This window comes from Cricetulus griseus, assembly GCF_003668045.3.
Source record: "Cricetulus griseus strain 17A/GY chromosome 1 unlocalized genomic scaffold, alternate assembly CriGri-PICRH-1.0 chr1_1, whole genome shotgun sequence".
In the NCBI taxonomy this organism is placed as follows: domain Eukaryota; kingdom Metazoa; phylum Chordata; class Mammalia; order Rodentia; family Cricetidae; genus Cricetulus; species Cricetulus griseus.
In genome coordinates, this window is record NW_023276807.1 from 66,103,852 (window position 1) to 66,118,769 (window position 14,918).

A 14,918-nucleotide genomic window follows, 5' to 3' on the forward strand; every position below is an offset into this window, starting at 1 on the left:
TTCTGGTTTTTGTTTCATCTTCTCTACAAATGTGAAATTGCTATAGAAAAAAAAAACTGAGAAAAACGAGGAGCTCTCTCTTCTTAATTTGGCCAAAGTAACCAAATCTATTTTCCTTGATCAACATGCTTACTAATTTAAGAATTGGGTTTATTAGTATGACTGCCTCAAAACAATGTCAGAATAAAATATAGATAAATACGATTTCTGAATCCTTCTCTATCTGCCCCTCCCTCCCTTCTCCTTTGTTCCCTCTCCTTTCCCTGTCTCTTCTCTCCCCTTCCTCTAGCCCTCCTTCCCTTGGTGCTTTTCTCCCTCCCCATCTCATTCTTTTCCATTCCTGCTCCTTTTCCTGTCTGTGTGGAGAATCAGGGACCTGAGAGCCTGAGGGTTTGGGTTGTCTGCACTGGGCATGCTCAGTTGAGGGCCCTGTGGGTAGAATCCTACTGCACCTGTACTGAGGAATTTTTACTTAGCTTCAGTGTTCCTTTAGCATAATGCCAGGGATTATAAAAACGGGACAAATTGTAAGAATGTTCTGAGTTAAGGGATCAGAGAGCTGGTTAGTGGAATAAAAGGTATAGCACACCTCTGGGGAAGAGTTAGCAAGTTAATTTCTTTCTCACCCCACAGAATGAAGCAAAACACAACTAAAAGGAGAGCTTGCCCTGCAGAGCATGAGAGCTGCTTTTCTTTCCATGCTTCATGGGATTGCCCGGGGTGGGTGGGTATCAGGAACATTTTGCTTTCATGTGCTCAAATGTGGAAGGCCCACCTCCCTACTGATACTGCCATTCGTCCATTTGTCTCACTGAGAAGCTACCAGTCCAACACACTGTGGGGGAAGGCAAACTCTTACTTTCTTCAGAGAGGTCATTCTCCTCTGCTTCTCTCTCCATCTCTTTACACCAGCCTTCCATCCTCTTCGTCTCTGTGTGCAGCAGTTTCAGAAACCATGAGCCATCCCTTCGGCATGGAGACATCCTCCCAGTCTCCACTGTGTCCAGTGATGGCTCCAGCCAGGGATCGGGTGGAGGCAGAGTGGCAGTGTCCACCTGTGTCCTGTAGTCCTCCCTGTAACTGAAGAGGCCCTGCGTCCGCACAGTCCTCAGTGCCCCATACTGGGTTGGGGTACTGGGCTCTGAATGTCGCTGGAAGGAGGATCCGAACTGCAGGCCCTTGTCCTCCATGGTGATATGTCCAGGGAAGCCTTCCAGCTCCAGGTCAGCCTGCACAGCTGCTGTGACACTGTTTGAGCGTTTGAAACGACCATGCCTGGAAAAGGAGGGAAGGAGAGAGAAGAGATGCAGCCTAATTCCCAGACCCTTCATGGGACACTCCCGAGCCTCAGCACTAGCACCACTGACAAGTTCAACTCCCTGTGCTTCAGTTTGCTGTGATGAACACAAAAGAATGGACTTCAGTATCTACCTAACTCAAACTCTAGGTAACACTCATTTACCATTCATGTAGATTGAGTGAGGGAGAGTGGTGTTCAATGGCTATCTTCTATCTAGAGCAGTGGTTCTCAACTTTCCTAATGATGTGACCCTTTAATACAGTTCCTCATGTTGTAATGATCCACAACCATCAAATTATTTCTTTGATGCTTCATAACTGTAATTTTGCTACTACTATGAATCATAATGTAAATATCTGATATGCAGGATATCTGATATGTGACCCCCAAATGGGTCACGACCCAAGGCGGAGAACCACTCATCTAGAGACATGTTACCTTTATGAACTGTGGCCTCAATCTTTAGATTACAATCTGAGTTTCCTTGCAACCTAGATCTTTGCTGTTGGGTCCTGAGACCCTTCAGGGAGGACTGTCCCCAGCTCAGTACCTAGGGGAGGGTACCTACAGCTTTCAACATAGACTCTGGTACTTTTTGCTGCTGCTGTGTAGTTGGAAAATACATTCCTTAATACCAGGAAAATAATTTTTCTGCCCTATTTCAAAATAACATCACCTAGCCAGGTGTGGTGGCACAAGCCTTTAACTGCAGCACTTTAATACCAGAGGCAGGTGGATCTCTGTGAGTTCAAGGCCAGTGTGGTCTATAAAGTTAGTTCCAGGACAGCTAGGGCTACACAGAGAAACCCTGTCTCAAAAAACCATACACACATACACACAAAAATAATAATGTCACAGATGCACATTTGTGTTCTTAGGTAAAACTTCTGAAATGGGACAATTCCAGGGCATAGCTGACATCTGGCTTGCCCTCTTTCTGCCTGTCTGTGTTTCTCCTCTTTCTCCCTTTTTATGTCCAGCATTAAGAGATGAGAAACACATTTGCCCTGCCTTCAGTCTACTCTCCTTTTGAAAATGGATTCTGGATAAAGGACTTTGACCTTCCAGGGCTGTGAGCTATGATGCCATTTTAATAGGTGGTAAATTACTTTGAAAAGAATTATTCCCTTCCCTCTTTAAAAAACAAAAAACAAGACATGACCCATGTTCATTCATACTTGAGTGACATAAATGGGAAGTATAAATGAATGGCCTGTCTTTGCAGGCAGCATGAATTACTGATGGCCAGGGCAGCCAGCTCTGGACTCTTGCAGCCCAGTGTTTAGCAAGCAGCTGGCTTGGGGGACACAGCCACTCTGCAGGGGGGAGTTACCGCTTTTCGTCTTCTACTTGCACACCAACAGAGTGGTACTCCCGTAGGCCTCTGCTCTCCGTGTCGGAATCCGTGGCTGTTTCTACCTAATTCAACACAGAACATCTCACTTTAGACCTAGGGCAAGGAATCTGGTCAGTGACTATTTTCTTCTTGTTCATTTGCTGTAATTAATTGTGTATTTGTTTAATCAATGCAGAAATGCACTTGATCCAGTAGAAACGGAGAGAGGGAGAGAGACATTCATTTTTGTGTAATTATGTAGCTACCAGGGTTTCATTGAATTTTTACATAACTACTTGAACTCAAGGCTGCACTTGAGTCTTTTAGACATATGCAGATAAAATTGCTTAGTTCAGCTCAGGCAAAAAAAGAAAAGTCTTTGCTGACCATATTGTCACAGGACGTGAAAGCTCTTATCACACTCTGCAGTGAAGAACGTGAGGATAGTGTGAGGCAAACATAGCTAACAATGACAAATAAGCAATTTAAGAGGAGTGTACTGATGGCTGCAGCCGCACACAGAACAACACAGGGAGGGACGAAAGCAACTTAGGGGACAGGAAGAAGGCTTGTGGCTGCTGGGATGGCCAGCAGGCTTCTCAAGGTGACAACAGAGACAGGCATCCTCACCATGGCCCCGTTTGCTAAGAAATACCCACAAACCCACCAGGCGTTCCTATGACTGTTAGCTATGGGAAGCTGTGACACAAGGGACCCCTGTGCAGGACATTCTGTGAGGCCAAGGCTGGTGAAGCTGTGGAGATCCTTCCAGGCACCAGACAGTCTCCTCTTTACCCAAAACATCATCTGAGGCATCTACAGGACTGTTGAGCTCAAATGTCATAATATGAAAACACATTTTCTTAAAACTTTAAGTCATTACCAGGAAGTGCAAAGCAATCAGCACCTTGCCCCTGTACCCTGAGTGTTTAGGAGGAGAAACCACTGGCCCAGGCCTGACTGTGTGATCTGTGGCTGCTCCTCCAGGCCCCATGAGGCCAGGGGACATGGTGATCATTGTCTGTGTATAAATTGCTTGACTAGGAGCCAGACACTGGCTCAGTGTCCTAAGCTTTGTTGCTTATGGTCCACATAAAGACCCCAGCGATGTTCCTAGAGAACCAGGGAAGGTGAGTAACCTGTCCAAGGGCACTCGGTTTATTGCAGGCAGTGCCAGGATTCCAGCCCAGGTGCCCATGACCTCAGAGCTCTGTTCTGCACCCCTCATAGCCATGGGAGTCTCAGAGCACCTACATTGCTAATCAATGGTGGGGGCTGGAGACTTCCTGTCCCCATGAGACAGTGTTACAAGAGGGTAGACGCTGGGTGAGAGATCAGTGCTGCCGGGTTCAGACAGCTGGAAGGAGGGAAGTATCGAGTTCAGGAAGAACATTCTGGAATAACAACCTGACCTTCCTGTCAGGGGTCACAATTCTGCCTCCTATTTCTATGTGGTCATATCCCCGTTCAATCCCATGTACCTTGCTGGTCATGCAAATGATACTGGCACTTCATGCAAATGACTTTAATATGAATTAATATGTTTAAAATTCTATGTCAGGGCACAGGGAGTTACCATTTATTTATTCCTACATTCATTCATTTATTTTGCCAGGGTAGAATCGGGCTCTACATACACTAGGCCAACACTCTACTACTGAATTCCATCCGAGCTCTGCCTTGTGTTTTAACTATATACAATTCTATGTCGTGCAGGAAACACAATTTACTTATTTAGTCTTCACTGGAGGGATAGTTTGGTTAGATCTAGCGTTCTGCCATTGTTCATGATGTTTCTTATAAATGTACTTGAGCAAACCTCTGCGAACACCTTCATATGATGTTGAGTCATTTTTCAGCTTCGAAGATTTTACCACTTATTGTTTTGAGACATGATCTTACTATGTTACCCAACCTGGTCTCAAACTTCTTAGTCTCTTGCTGATTCAGTCTTGCAAGGTTTAGATTATAGGCACACACCTCTATGTCTGGATTTATATCACTAAAACTGGGAGATGAATAATGTGAGTGAAGTAAATCAACATGAATCTCTCAGAGAGGTTTGGAAGTGGAAACAGCATATATTTTTTGTCATAAAAATACTGAAAATAGTTGTCTAATTTACTTCACTCCTGGGAATGTGGCTGAAAGAGATGGTAATACATTTTGACCCATGCAAGGTCTTCATCATAGTATTATTTGTAAGGAGAACTGTAGGAAAATAGAGGCTGTGAAAGGACTGTTCAGTAAATTATTATTTAGTCATGATGATGGATGCCCCACAATTATTGAAATGATGGTTGTAAAGTTAAAAATATAAAAAGTGGTTTTGGTAGAATTAGACTCTAAAGTACATGAATTGGCAGGTATCATTGGCCATGGTGTTAAGAGACATACATATATGTCACGAGTACACACACACACACACACACACACACACACACACACACACACACACACACACACACACACACACACAGACACACAGACACACATGCACACACAGAAAGACATATCCACATAGTGACTAAAGAATGATAGCTGGGTGTGGTGGTGGCACACACCTTTAGTCCCAGCATTTGGGAGGCAGTGGCAGGTGTATCTCCAAGCTACAAGCTAAAGGCCAGCCTGATCTACACAGTGAATTCCAGGACAGCCAGGGCTACAGAGAGAAACCCTCTCTAGTCAAACAAGCAAAAAGAATGAGGGTCCTCCAACCCCCCAATTTTTCCTTCTAATGCAAGTCACTTCTGCAGTGACCTAGAAAGGCATGCTTCTGGACCCCTCAGTTCTGCTCCAAGCTAGTGGTCTATTAGGAAACTCTTTTGAGTTCTGTTGAATTTTTGCCTCTTTGTCTAAAAATGTGGAATATCCAATACTTGCTAGGACACAGACAAGTCAGGGAGAGTGGTCTGAAAGAAACTTTACAGCTTTTCAGTGCAACCAAGGACCCCCAGGAGAGAGTCACGGTGCCTCTGAGGGCCCTCAGGAGAGCCACACGCATGTCAGGTCAAAGGGATGCACACTGGATGGGGTCTGCCAATTTTATAGCAGTTGTCATATGAAACCGTTCTAAAAAGAATGAAGCTATCTGTGGTGGAAGGCAAAGGCTGAAGGGCCTTGACAACATGTGCCCAAGATTTGCCAACATCAGAAACCCGGAGAGGAGAAATACAAGGTGGAGGAGGACTACTATGACCACAGGGAAGAGAAACCAAGTTCACCAGTGTGGAAAACTGCTCACCAGTGTGGAAAAATTCAAAACACTGTGCAAAATGTCTGCATGTATCCACGTCTCCAAGATCCACCTGGGACTGAGAACTCATCCAGAGAGAGATGAATCGGGAAAGTCCTGAGTGACTCTGGAGGCAGAAGCTATATCAGTGGTGGGAGCTCCCTAATAAACAGTGAAGAACAACACATAAACAAATAATTCTGAGGTGACTGAGAGGTGCCTTTACACTCCCAAGGATGGCTACTCTCAATGCTTGTCAGGCTATATACCGAGGGAAGTAGTGAGCAGGAACCACGAGATAGGGTGGGTATGGCATCTGTGGATACGATCTGCTTGAAAAATAAGGAATTTGATGGAGATGGCATGCATGTATCTCTAAGCATGTGCATGTATGCACACACTGTGTGGATGTCTGCATACCCAAGAGGGAAAGTGATAAGCAGAATCCTGAGGCATTCTTTCTGGACCCGCCTTTTCTCTCACACCAGACCAGGTTTGGTACCAAACAGCAAAGTGGCTGGATCCTGAGGTGGAAGCCAGGAGCAGTGAGATTGCCCAGGAGTACATCTAAGTTTCCATCTGGAATCTTTGCTCTCCAAACAGACAAGCTCCATGGGCTCTTTCTTGTAAGTCTTCCTCAGAGCAAGGCAGGTATATTGCTTTTGAGATTAAACTCACTGTTTCCTTCAGGGGTCCATTTTAACTCCAGGAGCTAAACAGGATGTCTTATTGAGGAACTTGCAGGTTCCAGCTTAACAGCAGTGTGTGTGTGTGTGTGTGTGTGTGTGTGTGTGTGTGTGTGTGTGTGTGTGTGTGTGTGTATGTGTATGTGTGTGTTTGTGCGTGCGCGCGTGCGCGCCACTTGCCAAGTGCAGAATAGGGATAGTCATCTCAGTAGGGCCTTCAATAGGAATTGTCACAAAAGCTTCCTGAGGTGCTGCTCATTGTGACAGCTTGGGAAGGGCCTTGTGATTGTTCTCATGGCAGAGGGATGCCCAGGCCCATGGGAATGAAGACTTCTGCCTTCTACCCAGGCAGCTTCACAAGCACACACATCCACACAAAATGAAGACCCTTCCACAACAGACACTCATAAACAGATAAAACTAAAAACCAAACCAAACCAAAACAAACAGGAAAGGATTAAATAGGCCTGCCATGGTGAAGAGGGCTAGAGCCAGATGACAGGTAGCTCCAGGTCTCATGACCTGTGAAGGCACTTGAGAGGATGCAGCCTCCTCTTCTCACCCCAGGACTGGAAATGTCAGCTCCAGATCTGGTTTAAAGTCCAGAGCTCTGAAGAACCAACCACATGTTCCTAAGGCTGAATTCCCCATGTAGGGTCCAACCATCTAAGGAACAGGGGGGTGTGGAGTACATGTTTACTCCAGGCTGGGCAGAAAGGGAGGATAGGGTGACAGGGGTGGCCATGTAAAGAGCATTACAGGAACCACACTGTGCAGAGCCCAGCAGGCTCCATTTAGATCCTGGAGTCCATTCTTTAAGCAGCGTTCCTTTAATTTTAATTATGTGTAAGTTTGTGCCTATGTGCATGGGAGTGCAGTGCCTGAGGAGGCCAGAGACCTTGGGTCTCTTGGAGGCTACTATAGGCTGTTGTGAGTTGTCTGACATGCTCCTATCCTCTGCCATCTTTCCTGGCTCCGGGATCCTAGTTTTGACTGTACAGGGTCAGAGGATACCTGCAGTCTAGGAGCAGTTACTCCAGGAGCCAATGGGTCATAATGTTCATCAGAGAGGGTAACATTGACCAGTTGCATGCTGTGTGCATTCATGGGCTCTCTGCCCAAGTTTCCCCAGAGAAGGGAGGCTCTGGGTGTGGTGGTTTGAAAGAAAATGGCCCCCAAAGGGAGTGGCATTATTAGGAGACGTGGCCTTGTTGGAGGGAGTGTGTCACCATTGGGGTAGGCTTTGTGGAATCTCTTCTCAAGTTTCACTCAGTGTGGCAGTCAGTCAACTTCGTGTTGCCTCTGAGTCAAGATGTAGCACTCTCAGCTACAGCACCATGTCTGTCTGCACACAGCCATGCTCCCCACCATGATGATAATGGACTGAACCTCTGAAACTGTGAGTGAGTCACCACAATTAAATATTTTCTGGACAAGAATTGCCATGGTCATGGTGTCTCTTCACAGCAATAAAACTGTAGCTAAGACCCTGGGTAATTGGGCAGGGGTCTGGGTCAGGCAGGAAGCAGTGCCCTTCAGAGCTAGACACCATGTTGATGGCCTTTCTCTACAAGCCAAGGATGGAGTAAGGCCATTCCTGGGTCAGGCAGGTTGAATAATCCTGGTAAAGTACACGGGGAATGCTAAGGCAGGTTCCTCTGATGCAGAATTGCTCTGGGCAGCATAGCTCTGTCCGGGCTGTGGGAAGTCACTTCCTGGGCTTCATCCATTATGGTGGCACTCATAGCCATGCACTCTTAGGCAAGGCACTTACCCTCCCTGGTCAACTGTTTCTCTCCGTTGCTTGAGAATAATGACACATGGTCTACAGGGTCACTAGTGACAATTAAGTGAGGACATGCCAGAGAGTTAGGGGCAGGGGCACAGCACAAGCTTATTGACTTGTTTATGCCTGCTGCTTCCTGTCTCCCAGGCATCAGCTTGTCTCTAGTACTTGTTTTAAATGCTCACTCCTCTGGGTCTTCATTCTTACTGGTAGAGTTGGGACCTGGCCACATTTCCCTGTTACCCTGACCCTTAGTTTCTTCCACTACATTTTGAGTTCAGCTTTCCAATTGATTTTAATTGAGACACCTGTGAAACTCCAGGTTCCTCTATTTTTTTTTTCCATTTCTCCACTGAAAGAGGAAGTTGAATGAATTTACCAACTGGTGTCATGGTGTTCATCCGTATCTCCACCAAGCATTCACCACCAATACAGCCATCCACTCCATACCCAACATGAACTGAGAGCTCACTATGTGCCAGGCACTGTGCTAGGTGCTGAGGTACCAAGAGGCAGGAGGCATGGACCCAGCCTCCAGAGAACACGATGAGGGAGGAAAGTGGCTAGAAACATTCACAGAAGAGGAGAGTTGGCCAGAGTTATGTGGGGGTCTAGCTGTGAGGAGGAGACAGCGTGTGAGAGTTCAGGAGCAGGCCCATCTATGAGGAGAAACAGGAAGTATTGTGTCCCTTTGGAGCATGATGAGCCATTTTCTAAAAAAATATATATATATATATATATATATATATATTGTACACATTGTTTTGCCTGCATGGAGGCATGCAGGGCAGAAGAGGGCACCATATCTCATTACGGATGTTTGTGAGCCACCATGTGGTTGCTGGAAACTGAACTCAGGTCCTCTGGAAGAGTGGGCAGTGCTCTTAACCTCTGAGCCATCTCTCCAGCCCCATGATGATCCATCTTTATGAGCTCCTGAAATTGCAAAACCCACCCCTTTAGCTACACAGAGGTGAGACTTTCTCCTCAGTCCTTGGGTGGGCCATGGCTGGACAACTGTAGTGAAGAACACCAGGGAGTGTTTGAAGAGCTGGTAGTGGATGTGTCCTGGTGTATTTGGAGAATCCTGGCTCTCTACAACAGATGTGCCTAGAAATGGAGACACAGCGAATGTCTCACACTTTCCTAGTTTCTAGGACCCTTCAGGCTTGCAAGTTGTATCTTTTCCTGGGCTTGGGGCTAAGTTATTCCTAAGGGTCAGCGAGGGTTCTGTGCAAGAGTGTGAAGCACCCAGCAGAGTGCCTGGCACATAGAGCCAGGACAGAGAGGTGACAAGAGCAGTCATATGAAGAATCCAAAGAAAAGAGAAAAAAAACTTCATGCGAACTTGGATTTGGAGATGTTGGATACTTACATCTGACCTTGGGTAGGGTTGATGATCAGGGAATTCAGAATCCTAAACAAAACAACGAAGCCACAGTGTGGAGACCTGGCTCAAGGACCCAGGCCAGTGGGCTGACGCCCCCCTGGTTTTTGCCTGTCCCCCCAGTCCTGTATGGGGCCATCACTTCCAGCTCTGTGTACCTCCTCCTTTCAGAATGTGTGTGTGTGTGTGTGTGTGTGTGTGTGTGTGTGTAAAATTAATTATTATGATCTTAAAACCTGCCAGACATGGCCTGAGAGGAGATACAAAAAGCAAGAGGCAAACTATATCAGCAAAGCTTGGCCTGCACGACCATGTCCACTAGGGCTTGGAGGAGGTCACTTGAGACCACTTGTGAGACAGACCCCCTATTCTTTGTTTAAGTGTGCTTCCCTACACCTAAATCAGGCTCCCTGAGTCAGCTGGGGAATGGCAGGGCCAGCCAGGTTGGTAGGCCTAATGGAATGGTGGGGTACCCTTGTGAGGTCTCAAATAACAGGGTGCCAGTCTTATATGAAGAGGTCTCTGGGACAGACGGCTGTGTGAGAAAGGGCCCAGCTGCATGCAGTCCCAGTTGGGCACACCCTTAGCTCACACCACAGCACTTGGATCTGTTTGCCTCTTTATTCCCAGCACTCCTTGAGGACTGCAATGTTTTCAATAAGCCACTGTGACAGCATCCCCTCACCCACCTTATAGGCATCTGAAGAACCTATCCAAATCATCTACCTAGCATCAGCCCCAAGGACCACCCCACTGGGGGTTCCCTAGGTATGGGGTAGTGCATGAGTCTGTACAGTGGGCTCTTCTCTGGGGTCTCTCATGCTGTAGCAGGCCCATGTGGCCTTTCAGCCTTCACTGTCCTGCTTCTGTTAAGGGGCCAAAGACTTGGGGCTGTGACTTGAGTTTTGACTCAACCTACACTGGTAAAGAGAGGGTGGTCAGGGGAGACTACCTGGACCCCGATGGAGGAGCAGCGGCTTTTGAGGAGCTCTTCAGCCTTGGACACCAGGATGGCCTTGTCACTGGTCCTCGTGGAGCCACTCTGAGAGTCAGTGGAATGGCGCTGAGCTGCAGCTGTTTCCAGAGCCAAATTCATGGCCTTGTTGCTGTCCAGACTGTCCATGGAGTTGTAAAGTCCCCGGCTATCTTGGGGCCATGGGGACATCCTCTGGGCACGGCTGTCCTGGTAGGCGTCCTGTGTAGATTCCGTGCTACTCTGGGCCGTCACTGAAATCAGAGGCTTGGAGGTGGTCCGTGGAGGCACCGGGGGAGGCGTCTTCTTGTAATTTGTGTAGGAGACAGCTATAAGAGAAGAAGGCTCAGTCAGTTAAATTCCTCCATGGAGCTGTAGGCTCTGACATGCACACTTTTCACAGGCTAGTTAGTCTGTTTCTGGACATCTGGCCTTAGAAAATCAGGACAAGATACCATTGTGCTTAAAGATATCTGTGTGGATATATATGTAACAACAGAAAAAAGTATAAAAGGACCTAAGTATTCAGGAACGCAAGTTAGAAATACGTGAGTGTGCATATCTCTCTCTCTCTCTCTCTCTCTCTCTCTCTCTCTCTCTCTCTCTCTCTCTGTGTGTGTGTGTGTGTGTGTGTGTGTGTGTGTGTGTGTCTGTGTGTGTCTGTGTGTGTGCAGGGCAGATAGCTCTACACCACTGACTTCACAGAGGTCATGGTGTTGTACTAAAATCCCCTTTACCACACTAGGTGAGGGAAGCAGGCAGGGCCCTGATTCCAACACAAGGATGCAATGCACACATAGGGAATCATTGGCGTGAGAAACCAGTGCCAGTCAAACTTATTGCTGAGTGACAATATTTGCAGTTTTCTCTCTTCTGATTGTATTTTCTAAAAAAAAAAATCTTCATAATGAAGGAGCTGTTATTTACCACTGACAAATGAAACGAGCGAGCTTATCATAGCATCGTATTCAGGTTGAGGAGTGGGCATGTTTTCCAAAGAGCATGGCGGGAAGTGTCAGGATAGGAGCTGATAGAGAGATGGGTGCCATAAATCAGGGTGAGCTTTGTCTGCCCCAGAGGAAACACCTGAAGTCCCCTTTCTTTTTCTTTTCTCCTAAGAGCTTTCACTAATTAGGATCCATCACTTAATGAGCTTTATTAAACACTGAAAACATTCTCAATACCATTTTCAGATCCAGATAGGTACACGGAAGGATTCCTGCTCCACCACGCCGACATTGCCCACTGCTACCTTTCACAAACGACCCAAGACCCACACTCCTCACCCTCCACTCCCTAGGCCTGGGGTTCCCAAACTTGGAAAGTCCATGTTATTGTCTGCAGTACCATTTTCTTCTGTATGTTGTTCACCCTGTGGCAGCATCCCCTTTGGAGATTTTCTGGGTGTCTCTTGGAATCCCAGCTCTGCCTTGCCTCACACTAAATTGGTTCTGAAGTGTGACTAATGAGACATCTATGTGGTATCTCTTTTGTCCCTCATTTCTCTGGTCCCAGAGTCTAAGGTCCATGTGACCAGGCTCTTGAACCACTGCTCTGTCCCACATTCTACCCTACCCTCCCCGGGAGCTCCCTGCCCCACCTATGCTGTCGTCCCACTCTACTCCTTCCTGTATCCACTCTGCCTCTGACAGTTCTGTCTCCCCAGATCTTTCCCAAACCCCTCCACCAATGACTGGCAGCCCCATTCACCCTCTTTACTGATGACCATTTGTTGGGGTCTGGGTTCTTTATAGTCTGGGGAACACTGACCTTGGTTTCCTCTATGCCCCATGGATGGAACATAATTTCAGCCCATATTTGCTGAAGACCCACAGTGCAGCCAAAGTCATCAAGCAGAAGATCATAGGGATCCTGGAGCCTAATTCTAAAATAGGAATGCTGTGCGCTCAGCATGCGACACAGACAGAGAAAAGCCACATGCCTTGAAAGGTGATTTGTTTTTTGGCTATAAAATTTTTGAGAATTGGTGTTTGTGCTTCTCAGATAATGAATATAAAAGGCAAAAACCTAAACATGTTAAAGCTAATTCAGAACATGTTTGGGGGACAAGGAAAAAACAGCGCAAGTTCCCATGTGCGATGGCTGGACAAGGCAAGGTACAGCTAGGAAACTGATCAGGCCAGAGAGGCTGGTGGTGGCTGGAAATGCTGCTGGTGGGCATTGCTTCTGGCCTCTCTGAATCTCCACATGTGTGTGGTCCAGGAGAGCAGAGGAGGTGTAGAAAGGGCAAGACCTCTGTAATGGGGTTCAGCATCAGAGGTCAGTGTGAAAAGGAGGTCACCCACTCAAGCACAGGTAAGAAGAGCCGTGGGTGAGCCTTGGGTGAGTTGGGCTCTCCCACATGGATTCATTGAGCATGGTCACTGGCAGCTTCCGGGAGTAGGGCTCCAGCATTTGTGAGGGGTTGGGCAGAAACAAGTAGGGACCCACTGCTGGACTCTGAGAGCCCTGTTCAGAAGGTTTAGACATCAGGGTCTATAATTGCTTGTTTCCTGCACAGATTTTTCTTTTGACAGATGTAGATGGTCTGAACCTGTACCTGAGATTCAGAGCTACAGAAATCCCAGTCCCCAGGACAATGTCTCCATAGAGTAGCTGGCATTGGTATACCTTGCCTGGGTTCTGGTCTCTGACCAGATTTAAGCTGGGTTAGAAGAAGGCAGTGGTGTACATGTAGTGACCTGTCTGAGAGGGATTGATCCAACCAGTAGGGACACTTGGGTACTAAGCCAAGCCCCACCTTTCATGCATATACGAGGGCACAGAACACACTTGTCAGCTACCACAGTTTCTAATTTTTCTGCATCTCTTGCTTGTGAACTAAAGTGGGATTTGGGTATAGCAGATGTATCTCAGGGCAGGGTCACTGCCCTGTTGCCATCTCACTTTGAGTAGGTCAGAGAACACCCCAAAGTACCTGGCCAATTTGCAGGTAAACAGGAGCTTTCTGGATGGGTTTCCCATCCTTCTATGTTGGAAGAACAATTGTGTACAGCTGTGGTGTGCATGTCATTCCTTTCCATCAGGTGACCTTGGAAGTGTCTGGTGATGTTTTTGAGGGTAGAGATGTGGGGGCTCTGGCATCCCCCAGATGGGGCCTACTGATACTTCCAAACACCCAGGGTGTTTAGATCCACCCCACCATGGGGACTTCTTCATTCCAAATGTCAACAGTGAGGAGGCTGAGGACCTCAGAGGAGCCAATCACTCTGTTTTTCTATATGACTCTTGTGCTCTGAGGTCAAGTGTAGGGACACATGTGTACAGGCAAATCACACTGTCTCCTGGCTCTCAGCTTTGGTTACGCTGGTCTTGCCAAGTTTGAGATGACTGGATTAGAGAACATTTATTTATCCATGGAGGTCACAGTCCATTTAGTGTCTTCTCTTCATTATGTCCTTAATAGATTTGCAGTTTATTTACCCAGGACACAAATATCACATGTGCACACCCACAGGAGAAATGGCAGGCCCACCTGGGAAGAATATTTAGAGCAGTGGTTCTCAACCTTTCTAACCCTGTGATCCTTTTGTAAAGTTCCTCATGTTGTAGTGACCACCCCAGAATAAAATTATTTCTCTTGCTATTTCATAACTGTAATTTGATACTGTTTTGAATCATAACATAAATAATTTTTGGAGATAGACATTTGTCAAAGGGGTCGTGACCCCTAAGTTGAGAACAATTGACTTAAGAGTATCCACATAACAGCACTGGAAACTAGCTCGGTAGCCATCCTTATGTTGCTGCTTTGATGTGGTTTGTGTTTAGAAAGGAGGGTTTATCCTGTGTCTGGATGTATTCTTGTCTTGCTTGACTGAAAGCCAGCAGAGCCATGTGGAAAACACGGAGCCTGACTGTGGACTGTGCTCTTGGTGACAGAGTCCATGCAGCTCCATGTCTCTGAGTAGGAATACTGATTTCAGGGAAATTTTATGTCCCTGCAGATGCTGATGGTGAGGAACATAGAACCAGGAAGCATCAGATATTTGCACAGAGGGTTGGGGAGATGTCTCAGTGAGTAAATCACCTGCCATACAACCATGAGGACCTGGCTTAAATCCCCTCGTACTCATGTAAACAAAAATCCAGGTGCAGGGGAGCATGCCTTAAAATCCTAGAACTTGGGAAGCGTAGCTAGGATCTTTGGGGTTTAGTCAAATCAACGAGTTCCAGATTCAGTCAGAGATCCTG

The 14,918-nt window shown here is 46.8% G+C and overlaps 1 protein-coding gene across 1 annotated transcript in view; it reads right to left on the reverse strand.

Moving 5' to 3' along the window:
• Dlgap2 (DLG associated protein 2) overlaps positions 1–14,918 on the reverse strand; it is a 189,614-nt gene that overhangs the window by 14,354 nt on the left and 160,342 nt on the right. Inside the window, exons 8-11 of the mRNA XM_035453012.1 lie at positions 10,683–11,032; positions 9,719–9,760; positions 2,634–2,719; positions 860–1,275 (exon numbers count right to left, since the gene is read on the reverse strand). Coding sequence (XP_035308903.1) covers positions 860–1,275; positions 2,634–2,719; positions 9,719–9,760; positions 10,683–11,032 — 894 coding nt within the window. The remainder of the gene's footprint in view (positions 1–859; positions 1,276–2,633; positions 2,720–9,718; positions 9,761–10,682; positions 11,033–14,918) is intronic.